General features: G+C 41.4%; 1 protein-coding gene across 3 annotated transcripts in view; it reads right to left on the reverse strand.

The window, feature by feature from the left end:
• Positions 1 to 13,582, reverse strand: part of ANKRD42 (ankyrin repeat domain 42) — a 76,586-nt gene that overhangs the window by 16,853 nt on the left and 46,151 nt on the right. For 2 of the 3 annotated variants that reach the window (XM_020882503.2, XM_020882499.2), the window contains 2 exons: positions 9,087 to 9,231; positions 4,258 to 4,340 (listed from right to left, as the gene is read on the reverse strand). In XM_020882503.2, coding sequence (XP_020738162.1) covers positions 4,258 to 4,340; positions 9,087 to 9,231 — 228 coding nt within the window. Of the gene's footprint in view, positions 1 to 4,257; positions 4,341 to 9,086; positions 9,232 to 13,582 lie in introns of those variants that run through there. The other variant, XM_020882504.2, reaches the window with a different exon arrangement.

Here is a 13,582-nt window from a genome sequence, read left to right on the forward strand (position 1 = left end):
TACACTGGAATCACTTCCTCAGCCGCCCTGCCACAGGTGCTCAGTGAGATTAAAGGTGAAGCAGGCCGGTGGCCCAGGCACTTCTCCCCACTGCTGTCTGGGACCGGCCTTTCTACTCACAGCGCTCACTCCAGTCTGCTCCTGTGGGATAAGCCCTAGTGATGAGTTCAGGGCACACTCAGTAAGCCACCAGCGTGCAAGCCACTGGAGCTGCGGCCCTGGAGCCCACGAGTGGCCCAGAGGCCCTCAGGCGCGCGCACGCCCGCGGTTCTCGTCGGAAAGACCGCCAGAGCGTCCCCGCACCGCAGCGGGACGGCCAGCCGTCCTTGCGGCCTGCAGCCCCGCCTCCCCAGGCGCACAAGCGGTTGTGGCCGGACCCGCGGGGCGGTCCCTGCGCAACCAGGCTGAGTCCCTCCTCGGGTCTCACCCGCACCCAGGGGCCGCGCACGCCAGCAGGTACGCGTCTCGGGCTGGAAGTGTGGGGAGGCGGCCAGGACCTTCCGTGGTGGTCCGTCTGTGCCCTTCAGCGCCGTGGGCCAACTCCACTCCCCCCTCCCTGTCCCTGCCAATCCGCCGGCCCCACAGGAGGCTCCTGCCTAGGGAGCGTTCTTCCACAGCACGCGCCCAGACGTGCAGGTCCCGTCCCAATTCCTCTTCTCCCTTTCCCTTCATCCTCCCAGTTACGTAGGGATTGGAGCTTCGGTTGTGAGAGATCTGCAAGCCTTTGTAGGTATTCTGTGAGAACTGTCCCACATGTCGATGCCTTTTTTGATGTGTTTGTGGGAGGAAGCGCGCGCTCCATGATCCTGTCCTTCACGCCATTCTGAACTGAGTCCCAGTGTTTTCTCAGAGTAAAGGAAACAGTGAGGCGGTGGGAACGGCTATGCGCAGACACTGAGGTTAGTGGCTGGCATTCTGTAGAAGAGCCACATTGACTATACAACACGAGAGAGGGATGGGGTGGGGAGGGAGGCGGGATCCGGATGGGGAACACATGTAAATCCATGGCTGATTCATGTCAATGTATGGCAAAAACCACTACAATACTGTAATTAGCCTCCAACTAATAAAAATAAATGGGAAAAAAAATATGCTAAATAATATATCTCACTCACCTGTTTGTCATAGCAGTCCTCTTAGGCAGGTGGTTATCCTCATTTTACAGCTAAAGCAACAAGCTAAGTGAAATTAAGGTCACACAGTGGGTAAGTCACACAGACTTTAACTCCAGAGTTTATACTCTTAATAACAAGAGTAATCTCCAAGTTGAGTTCTCTGATGAGTCACTAGTTTTTTTATTTGCATTTTTCTAGTACTTAGCAACTCTAGCCAGGCTCTTCTCTTGTGTCCAGGTTCATTCCTGGCGGTGTCCAGTGACTCAGTACCTTACCACATTGCAGAAGAAGAAAGGGATAAGATGTGGGAAAACCCTTTCCCTTTAGGGACATGACCATAAGTTTATACATGGCATTTCTGCTCACACTCTTCTTGGCCACAACTTGGCATCTTAGCTGCAAAGGAAACTGAGAAGTCAGCCCTTAGCCTGAGTAGCCACAATTCCAGGTAAATCCTAATACTTTGGAAAAAGAAGAGAAATTGGGAGACAACCAGGGACCCTCTGCCACAAGGGTGTGTGCTTCTATTAAAACGCTCTCCTGGTATTTCCTGCCTCACTGGTACCGACGGAGATACGACCCCGAGAAAACTGGGACAAGTACAACAAACGGTGAGAAAACTGAGCGAATCGAAGACAGTGTTCCTGGGCGGGACCACCTTACAGTTACCAGGCTTGAAGGAAAAAGTAAGGCTGCGTGACGTCCCTGAAGGGGAGGGGAATGCTGGACTTGGGAATTCCGGCTGTGGTAAAGAACAATGCAGACTCCGAAATTTTCCTCCTAAGGTTAGAACCCTAGCTCCATGTTGCTGTGTGACTCTAGGCGAATTCCTTAACCTGCATGTATCAAGTACTACACCTCCATCATATAAGCTGTGGTGGGAATTAAGCAGTAATCAGATTGAAAGCCTACTGCACAATAATGACTGTAAGGGTTACATAAAGGATAGGTAGGCCATTTTTTAACACTTGCTTATAGCCCTTGACAAGCCTAAACACCTCTTAGCAAGCAAACGCACTCATGTCAGGGCATTCAAGCCCTGGTGATACTGGGCCAAAATGGCCTTGAGCACCATGTACAGTGCCTGCCAGGGCTGAGAGGCTGGGCAGCCTGGGGTGTGCAGAGCCTGCTGCCAGCGAAGCAAGGGCTTGATCACCGGACATGATTATCATCCTGTCCAATCAACCTTGTCTATGATTCCTTTCTTATAAAGCCTGCAAGACAGAACAATGGCTGAATTCTGAAGCAGATTATTTAGATGTGTATTTTTAGCAAACACTCATTATGTATTTTTTCTTTTTACAAGAGCTGATTTTCATTTTATGTAAACTTCCATGGAGATATTTGGTTGTTACTATAAAGTCGTCCTTTTCTAAAACTTACTAGTCTTGTAACTTCCCTGGTGGTCCAGTGGCTAAAACTCCAAACGCCCAATGCAGGAGGCCCAGGTTTGATCCCTGGTCAGGGAACTAGATCCCACATGCTGCAACTAAGACCTGGCACAGTCCAATAAGCAAACATTTAAAAAACAAAACTTTACTAGTCTTTTTCTCCCAAGTTCAGATGCTCTTTAACAGTCAAGTCATGTGACATACATATGACTAAAGAAGCACATCAAAGATGCTCAACGTCACTAATTATTACAGAAATTAAAATCAGAGCTACTATGAAGTACCACCGCTCACTGGTCAGAATGATAATCATTAAGAAAATCTACAGGACTTCCCTGGTGATCCAGTGGTTAAGAATCTGCCTGTCAATGCAGGAGACATGGGTTCAATCCCTGGTTTGGGAAGATCCTGCAAGTCACAGGGCAATGAAGCCTGTGAGCCACAACTACTGAAGCCTGAGCGCCCTAGAGCCCATGCTCCACAACAGGCAGCCTGCGCGCCACGACGACAGAGCAGCCCCTGCTCACTGCAACTAGAGAAAGCCCACACACATCGAAGAAGGCCCAGAGTAGCCAAAAATAAATACATATTTTAAAACCTACACATAAATGCTTGATAGATTCTGGAGAAAAGGGAACTGTCCTACACTGCTGGTGGGAATGTAAATTGGTGCAGCCACTACGGAAAACAGTATGGAGGTTCCTCAAAAAACTAAAAATAGAGTTGCCATATGATCCAGCAACCCCACTCCTGGGCATATAGGCAAACAAAACTATAATTCAAAAACGTACATGCACCTCTGTTCACAGCAATACTATTCACAATAGCCAAGATGTGGAAACAAGTGTCTATCAGCAAATGAATGGCTACACTACTCTGCTATAAAAAAAGAATGAAATAGTGAGTGCCATTTGCAGCAACATGGATGAACCTAGAAATTATACTAAATGAAGCATATTAGAGACAAACATTACATCACTTATATGTGGGATCTAAAAATATGGCACAAATGAACTTAACTATGAAGCAGGTACAGACTCACCAATATAGAATAAACTTGTGGCTGCCAAGGGGAGGACAGGTGGGAGAGGGATGGATTGGGAGTTTGGGACGGCAGATGCAGACTATTATATATATTGACAGGAGGGGTAGACAACAATGTACTACTGTGTACCACAGGAAACTATATTCAATATCCTGTAATAAGCCATAGTGGGAAAGAATATGAAAAAGAATGTGTGTATATTTATGTATAACTGAACCACTTTGTTGTACAGAAGAAATTAACACTGTATCAACTATACCTCAGTAAAATAAGTTATTTTTAAAAAGTCATTTGAAAAGTTGGGGGGAAAAAAGCTATGCCTACATTGGTAAAATAGTACTCTCTAGAAAGTAAAAGAAATATAATTTATTATGAAGCCATAACAGAACTTTCAATAATCTTTAATATATATAACTAAACCTTTTTATTATTACATTAAATTTTAAAGTTTATGTGAATACTGGAAAAATTAATAATTCACAGTTTTGGCTTGCCCACATAAATATAAAAAGTATATTGGGAGGGGAAATACAACTGAGTCCATGTAATTTTAATCCCTTTGACATCATGTAACATATTTCTGCCTTCAGAATTGGAATAACTGTGCATCAGAGTAATTCTGAGATGAATTTATATAGACTTACACTTATATCTATTTAAAAATAGAAAAAATCAAGTTTATTTAAAGCTATCTACTGATTAGTACCTTTTCACAAAAACTCCCCCAGAAGACACCTTCTTCTTCACTCGCCTCTTCTCTTTGCTTAACTCACAGGAAATGTCATCTTCCTACAAAGGAAAAGATTGCCAAATTAGATGTCTTAGGATTTCTATGCTAGACACATTTTCATCTTTCTACATTATCTGTTTCAAAAAAAACCATGCTAATAATTTTCAACTCTAGTATACATCTCTTTTAGAATTTTGTGTAAGTAAGTTCTTACATCTGAGGCACCAGGGCATCATACTGCACTGACTCATCAGCCTGGGAGGCACCTTGAGAAATCAGCCAGCCCTGCCTTCCCCTCACACACCCCCAGTACAGAACACCTTGTCATTCCTGCTTCTCTCTGACCAACACTTCACAGCGTATCACTACAGGAAATAACAAAGCGTTAACACGCCGCCCTCTGGACTCAGCAAGTCCCACTGGGCTGCGAGCCCCACTCCAGGGTCCGGCCCACCCTCCCCTGCTCACACAGCGCCCCCAGCTGCTCAGTCCGGGTCCTGCTTTACCCTGTCGCGCACTATTTCTGAATACGTCTCATCCATCATGGTATTCTCAGTATCTAGCACAGAAGACTCACTTCATAAAGGCTCTGGGGAGCAGGAAGAGAAGACTAGAAACATCAGATACTCATATATGTCAGTCATCTTTGGATAATTCTTCCAGTCAAAAATGCTCTGTCCGGTTGAGCAGGACAGATCTGAATGCAGGCGTTTCAGGAACATCACAAGGCGCATGTCTATCAGGAGAGCCAATGACTACAGGTGGCAGTCCCCAAGGTGTTCCCACCTACACCTCTGCTAATGAGGTCAGTCACTTAACTCATACGAGCATGTGAGCACAGAAGGAAACTGCTGTGATTGCAGCACCACCCAGGGAAACAAAATCACACATCTGTTCCTCCCCCTCAGCTGCAAACTTGAGCGACGAATAGATGGAGAATCTGCTAGCGAGCCCTTATAGTGGCCAGGCACTGGTGGGCACAGAGTAATACAGCCCCTTCTCTTGAAAAAGCTTGCCAACCAGTCTGAAGACCAAGAACAACAAACCTTTTAGTGGGGTTTAGCAGATGGTGCCACTGTATTTCATACGTTACACATACAACAAGGTGAAGCAGCTTGTATTACCAACATTTTAGAGATACAGAGACAGAAGTCCAAGATGTTAACCAACTTTCCCCAAGGTCACAAAACTAAGTCAATGGCAGGATTTTAATCCAAATTTTGTCTGACACCTAAGATCATGCTATAACCATTCTTCAATTCTTTCAGCAAAAACTTTGCTCATTCACTTCCTACAGCTGTACTGTGTACTGTATATACGATGCTGCAGGTATGCAAAAAGGCATGAGAGCTGGTTCCCACTCAGGAGTCTGTCTGGTGGAGGGGCAGATGAAAATAGGTGCTCACTTGACCCCAAGGTTTCAGGAGGACCTCAAGATCATCAGGGGATGAATGCAAAGATGTACATGAAAGAAAAATACTGAGGTAGGGCAGGAGTTTAACCTCATCCAACTAAGACAGAATCAGAGAAAGGAAACAAAAAATGCAGGGAGCACAGGAAGCTACTTGTCAGAGACAGCCAATTTTCTAGTGCTTAATAGCATTACCAGACTTTTGCTAACAGTAACATTTACTTCCCTTTTTCATATATGTTAACTCCTAAAGGAGGTTTTTAACAATCCCAAATATTCTAGAAAGAGTGATTATATATCAAAGCCTCAACTAACATCAAATAGGTAACTTGTTCTATCAAACCAAGCCTTACCATAAACTAGTTCAAAAGAAAACAGGTGCTTGGCACCCAACAGGCCTCCAGTAAGTCTTCACTGAAAGTTCCAAATTCCAAATGTTTTTGCATTTGGGGAACATTCTTCACCAAGATTACTCATTTCCTCATCATAAATTATAGCCAGAAACATTTTTCTCCCTAATATGTGTTTTCTCCCAAACTTGGGGAAAAATAACTGCAATACTGAGAGATTAAAAACAAATCATGATGCTTAGGCACCAAAAGCAATTCTAAGTGTAAATTAGCCAACAACCCCTGTATGAAAATGTATGTATTCTAAATATTAACCAGTTTCCATCTGAAAGAATATAAAGGTTTGTTAAAGGGACTAACAACACTGCACATGAAACTGGGGACAAAGGTATATGGGATTCTTGTTTTCTTTGGGGGGGGATTCTTGTTTTTACAAAGTTCCATGCAACCTAAGAAGTTCTGGGAAGCATATACAACTAAAACAAAATGATTCTTGATTATGAGAAAGGTCTTAGTAAGACTGTCAAAACAGTATAACCAATACAAAGAGAAATCACAAACTTCTAGGACTTCCTCACAGTAACAGCTCAGCATGGATAAACTCACTTAAGCTCTCAGATTGTTCCAAGGACCATTAACGGGCTCACAGACTAGGATGTCAGGACAGAGAAAAGCCCAGCAGAGAACATATCAAAGTCCAACCATGTTCCACAGCCTTGTAGGTAGAAAACAAGAGAAATTTAAACCCAGAAGTAATCATGGAACGTTACCAGTTCCACATTGGCCATTCTAGATTAGCAAGCATGGCCCAAAGCTTTGCACCAATGACCTCCCAAATGACACTGGTTTTAGCTGGAAGCATGAGGAGTTCAGCGCTGTATCAATCTGTGGACAGACATCTCTCCCAAAGCTATTAGAGTTCCCATCTAGTTTAAGTTTTTTAAGTAAACACTTTTATATAAGTACAATACACATATTAAAAATGTTAGTTGCTCAGTCATGTCCAACTGTTTGCAACCCCATAGACTGTAGCCTGCCAGGTTCCTTTGTCCAAAGAATTTTCCAAGCAAGAACACCTGAGTGGGTTGCCATGCCCTTCTCCAGGGGATCTTCCTGGCCCAGGGATTGAATCCAGGACTCCTGCATTGCAGGCAGACTCTTTACCATCTGAGCCATCAAGGAAGCCACATATCAAAGAGCACCCCAACGAGTGTGCAGTGTGATGAACTTTACAAATGAAAACAACGAACAAAGGCTTGGGGGTGGGAAAGTGTTGGGCAAGTTCAGAAAAAGGTAGGCTGCATGTAACAGAATAGAAAACAATAAGCTGGTGAGGTGGGTTAATATAAGCTAAGATAGTATATGAGAAAGCACTATAAAAAGTTATTATCAAAACCAGTTATTATAAAGAAACGATTTAAGTGCATTACATCAAACTAGCCTAAGAAATTTTTTTCTGGCTAAAAATTATACTATTGCAGATTCTTTTATAGATTATTTTACAAAATCTTAAGATGGAGACCCAATCATGGGTCTCTTATCAGCAGGTGACAGGAGAAAGATTTAGTGAGAGCTTCTTGAAGCCTCTATAAAAGTAAGCACAGAATCAAAAGTTCATTTTATTTAGACTTTATGTGTTTAGACTCCAAAATAAACTAATTCCTTCTACTCTCAGATGCATAGGGCTCTACACATTCATTTATCCACTATGTTTACACAACTCAAATGTAGAAAATGGAAAGAAAGAAAGGAAAAAAAGAGGAACGGATATGAGGAAGAGAGAATGTAATACTATGAATACTGGAGACAGAAGATACCTCAGGATTTTCACACAGTATTTCATCTAACATCAATACCCCACGGGGTAGGTGTTATCCCCATTTTACAGATGAGAAAATTGAGACCCAGAAACTTTTGCAGAACAGAAAATAAGCAACTTCCATGAGAGGTGAGTGACATTTGCTCATTTACAAAAACTGGTGGAACCTAAAGGACCACAAAACCCAATGGGCCTGGAGCACAGGACCCCAGGTCAGCACTCCTGAGAGCTACACATCGCTGGTACAGAGCAAGGTCTTAGGGGGAGGTGCTCCAGAGCGTGATGTCAGACTTACCCTGGGAAGACACGTTTCTGGGCAAGAAAAGAGGAATCATAAACAGTTAAAGCCCCAAAAACTTCCTAGGGCTTGACCATCAATTTGGATTGACTCAAAAGGTGTGCAGCAAAAGATACAGGCGGACAGGTGGCGACCTGGAGTGTGGTAGTTTATAAAAGGTGTGTGTCCAGAAGACAATGCAGGACTGCCCCAGCCAGCCTCTCCATACTAAAGTGTCTCCAGGGGCTAAACATGAGATCAGATGATAATGGCAAAAGAAGAGAATGGATTGATTATGATGACTAATTATAACCCCTGGAAAATTAAGCACAGATGAGATACCAAAACCCACAGAAAATGTTTGAATTTGCATATAGAAATACACACATGTAAAAGAAAAAAAAAATACACACATGTGTTTGCAGGTGAACAAAATGTTGTCTAATATGAGACCAAACCACAGCAGCTTCTTCAGGAGAATCAAACTCAAAATGGGAAGGAGCATCTGCCCTGCTTTTAACATTTTAGAGCAAGGACATATATTATTTTAATATTTTTTAAAGTGGTTATTAAAGTCCTCATGGGTGAGTTAATTTTGTTCCAGATCTATACCACCTCAAATATGATTTATAATAAAAACTTCCTGGCTTCTTTTTATTTTGTACAAATTAATAATTAATCTCTTCAATATATGTGTGTGTATACACACACACATATATATTCCTTTCATTCTTAGAATACTCTAGAAATTATAAATTATATACTCTAGAAATTATAAATTATCTCCAATTTATACCTAAGGTACAGAAAGGTTAAATGACTTGTCCAAACCAAAAAATGGTTGTAGCTGGAATTCAAATCCAAATAGCACCATCCAAAGCTTGTACTCTTAGCTACTCTTATATACTATCTCTTGAGAAACATAAACATGTTAAGAAGGATACCAACCACAGCCACAAAGTTGGGGACCTGAGTTTTTTCCAGCATCTCCTTGAGTTGATCCACCTCCACTCGATACTCATCCAGCTGACATTCTAACTTCTCTCTGCGTAATCGTTCATACTCCAGCTGGCCCTGCAGCTCTTTGATAGTCCTGTCAAAAAATTGTGTTTTCAATCAGTAACCAATATCAACTAGCAATTATTTCTGGTGATAGTGAAAAGTATCCTTACATTATATTTAAGGCAAATAAATCATTTATTCAACAAATATGTATTAAAAGTCTACTGTGAGCTCACACTGATCTAGATCCTGGGAATAAACTAGTGAACAAAGTAGGCTGTATCTGCCCTCATGGGGCTTTCTTAGACAGTAAAGAAAATAAGAAAATATATGTACTTAAATATAAGTATGTTGGAAGGTAATAAATGCTTGGGAGGAAAAAAATAGAGCAAGACAGTCATAGAAGATGTTTTAGAGGAAGGGGTTAATATCTCATACACAGTGGCTAGGGAACGCCTTACTGAGAAGGGGGTTTGTAAGCAAATTCCAAAGGAAGTAAGAGAGATAATTAAGTGGACATCCAGGGAAAGAGCATCCCAGACAGAACAGCAAGTGCAAAGGTCCTGAGGCAGAGAAATACCTGGGGAACTAGAAGAAAACTGGAAGCCAGTGTGACTGGAGTAGAGTCCAAGAGGTAAAAGAAGCCAGAACAAGCAGGGTCGTACAGATGACAGGGAGGACCAGGCTTCACTCAGCGAAACAGGATGCCATTGGAGGATCTCAACAGAGACAGAGCAGGACTATAACAACAGATTTCCTCTCTTTGTGCAGCTTTCTTTCTAATTATGTAAAATTCACTTTGTGTGATTACACAAATATCAAGTAAACAATTCAATGAGTTTCTTTTCTTTTTTCATGGCCAGGTCATGCAGCATGTGCCCCCTGCAGTGGAAGCACAAACTATTTAAGCACTGGACCACCAGGGAATTCCCTTCAATGAGTTTCCACTAATGTGTACACCTTTGCATCCACCATGACTACCAAGATACAAAATACTTCTGTACCTCAGAAAGTTCCTAACATTCTCCCCAGGCAATCCTCACTTTGCACAGGCAACCACACTTCTGAACACGTATCATGTTAGATTAGTTTTGTCTCTGCTCATAAACGAAGTTGTACATTATATACATCTGTGGGCCTGGCTTCTTTCAGTGAACAATAGGTGAGATTTATCTGCTTGGGTTTTTTTGTTTCCCCAATTATTTTTATTGGTTGGAGGCTGACTGCTTCACAGCACTGTAGTGGTTTTGCCGTGCACTGACATGAATCGGCCGTGGGTCTACGTGTGCTCCCCATCCCGAGCCCTCTGCCTGGGCTTTAACATGACTGACAGACCACAGGGTGTGCGGGTGGGAGAGAAAGGAGGAGGGCAAGGAGTTGGGAGACATATCAAGACGACATGAAAATAAACAAAAATAAACCCAGACAAGTGATGCTAGGACTTGAACCAGAGTTACTTTCTGCCTTATTATTGGGATGATGAGAGGACCAGAACTCCCAACACAACCTGAGTTGGATGTCAGGTCTCAAAGAGGGAAATCTAAGAATATACAATAGTAGCTTTAGTATGGAAGTGCGTGGGGTTGAGGCTGGGGATAGGAAAGAACAACATAACTATGGAAACCTAGAATTCAGAAAAGAGGAAAAGAAAATCAGCCCCAGGACTGATTCTGAGTTTCATCTAACTAATAACAAAATCAAAAGGACATCCCTCAACCAATACTTAGCTAAGTTTCCTTTACATTTACATCTAGTATCAGGAGTTTGTATCCAAAGAATAAATGTTTTAGGATGTACTCAACACAAAATAGGGAACAAACAATTGGATGGATCATGGAGAAAGCAAGGGAATTCCAGAAAAACATCTACTTCTGCTTCATTGATTACACTAATGCCTTTGACTGTGTGGATCACAACGACTGTGGAAAATTCTTAAAGAGATGGGAGTATCAGACCACCTTATCTGTCTCCTGAGAAACCTGTATGTGGGTCAAGAAGCAAGTCAGAATCAGACATGGAACAACTGACTGGTTCAAAACTGGGAAAGGAGTACGTCAAGGCTGTAGACTGTCACCCGGCTTATTTAATTTATATGCGGAGTACATCATCTGAGCTGGATAGGCACAAGCTGGAATCAAGATCACTAGGAGAAACAGCAACAACCTCAGATATGCAGATGATACCACTCTAATGGCAGAAAGTGAAGAGGAACTAAAGAGCCTCTTGATGAGGGTGAAAGGGGAGTGTGAAAAAGCTGGCTTAAAACTCAACATTATGGAAGAAATGGACAAATTATTAGAAAAGTATAACCTTCCAAAACTGAACCAGGAAGAAATAGAAAATCTGAACAGATTAATCACAAGCACAGAAATCGAAACTGTAATCAAAATCTTCCAACAAACAAAAGCCCAGGACCAGATGGCTTCACAGCTGAATTCTACCAAAAATTTAGAGAAGAGCTAACATCTATCTTACTCAAACTCTTCCAGGAAACTGCAGAGGAAGGCAAACTCCCAAACTCATTCGATGAGGCCACCATCACCCTAATTCCAAACCAGACAAAGATGCCACAGAAGAAAACTACAGGCCAATATCACACTGACGAACATAGATGGAAAAACCCTCAACAAAATTCAGGCAACCAGAATCCAACAACACATTTAAAAAAGCATACATCATGACCAAGTTGGCTTTATTCCAGGGATGCACAGATATTCACAAATCAATCAATGTGATACACCATATTAATAAATTGCAAGATAAGAAACCATACGATTATCTCAATAGATGCAGAGAAAGCCTTTGAAAAAATTCAACACCCATTTATGATAAAAAACAAACTCCAGAAAGCAGGCATAGAAGAAATACACCTCAACATAAAAAAAGCCATATACAACAAACCCCAGCAAACATTATCCTCAATGGTGAAAAATTGAAAGCATTTCCTCTAAAACCAGGAACAAGACAAGGGTGCCCACTCTCACCACTACTATTCAACATAGTTTTGGAAGTCCTAACCACAGCAATCAGAGAAGAAAAAGAAATACAAGGAATCCAGATTGGAAAAGAAGTAAAACTCCCACTGTTTGCAGATGACATAATCCTCTACATAGAAAAAACCCTAAAGATGCCACAAGAAAATTACTAGAGCTAATCAATGAATATAGTAAAGTTGTAGGATATAAAATTAATACACAGAAATCCCCTGCAATCCTATACACTAACAATGAAAAAATAGAAAGAGAAATTAAGGAAACAATCCCATTCACCATTGCCATGAAAAGAACAACATACTTAGAAATAAATTTACCTAAAGAAACAAAAGACCTATATATAGAAAACTATAAAACCCTGATGAAAGAAATCAAAGATGACACAAACAGATGGAGAAATATATCATGTTTGTGGACTGGAAGAATCAATATAGTGAAAATGGCTATACTACCCAAAACAATCTATAGATTCAATGCAACCCCTATCAAGCTACCAACGGTATTTTTCATAGAACTAGAACATATAATTTCACAATTTGTATGGAAACACAAAAAACCTCAACCAAAGCAATCTTGAGAAAGAAGAATGGAACTCAAGGAATCAACCTGCCTGACTTCAGCCTCTACTACAAAGCCACAGTCATCAAGACAGTATGGTACTGGCACAAAGACAGAAATATAGATCAATGGAACAAAATAGAAAGCCCAGAGATAAACCCATGCACCTATGGACACCTTATCTTTGACAAAGGAGGCAAAAATAAACAATGGAGAAAAGACAGTCTATTCATTAACAAGTGGTACTGGGAAAACTGGTCAACCACTTGTAAAAGAATGAAACTAGAACACTATCTAACACCATACACAAAAATAAACTCAAAATGGATTAAAGATCCAAATATAAGACCAGAAACTATAAAACTCTTAAGAGGAAAACATAGGCAAAATACTCTCCAACATAAATCACAGCAAGATCCTCTATGACCCACCTTCCAGAGTAATGGAGATAAAAACAAAAATAAACAAATGGGACCTAATTAAACTTAAAAGCTTATGTGCAATGAAGGAAACTATAAGCAAGGTGAAAACACAGCCCTCAGAATGGGAGAAAATAATAGCATCTGAAACAACTGACAAAGAATTAATCTCTAAAAGATACAAGCAGCTCATGCAGTTCAACACCAGAAAAACAAACAACCCAATCAAAAAGTGGGAAAAAGACCTAAACAAACATTTCTCCAAAGAAGACATACAGATGTCTAGCAAACACATAAAAAGATGTGTTTTCATCTTTTCATGTGAAATGCAAATCAAAACCACAATGAGATATCGCCTCACGCCAGCCAGAATGGCCATCATCAAAAAGTCTACAAACAATAAATGCTGGAGACGGTGCAGAGAAAAGGGAACTGTCTCATACTATCAGTGGGAATGCAAACAGGTACAGCC

This window comes from Odocoileus virginianus, chromosome 28, assembly GCF_023699985.2.
Source record: "Odocoileus virginianus isolate 20LAN1187 ecotype Illinois chromosome 28, Ovbor_1.2, whole genome shotgun sequence".
NCBI lineage: Eukaryota > Metazoa > Chordata > Mammalia > Artiodactyla > Cervidae > Odocoileus > Odocoileus virginianus.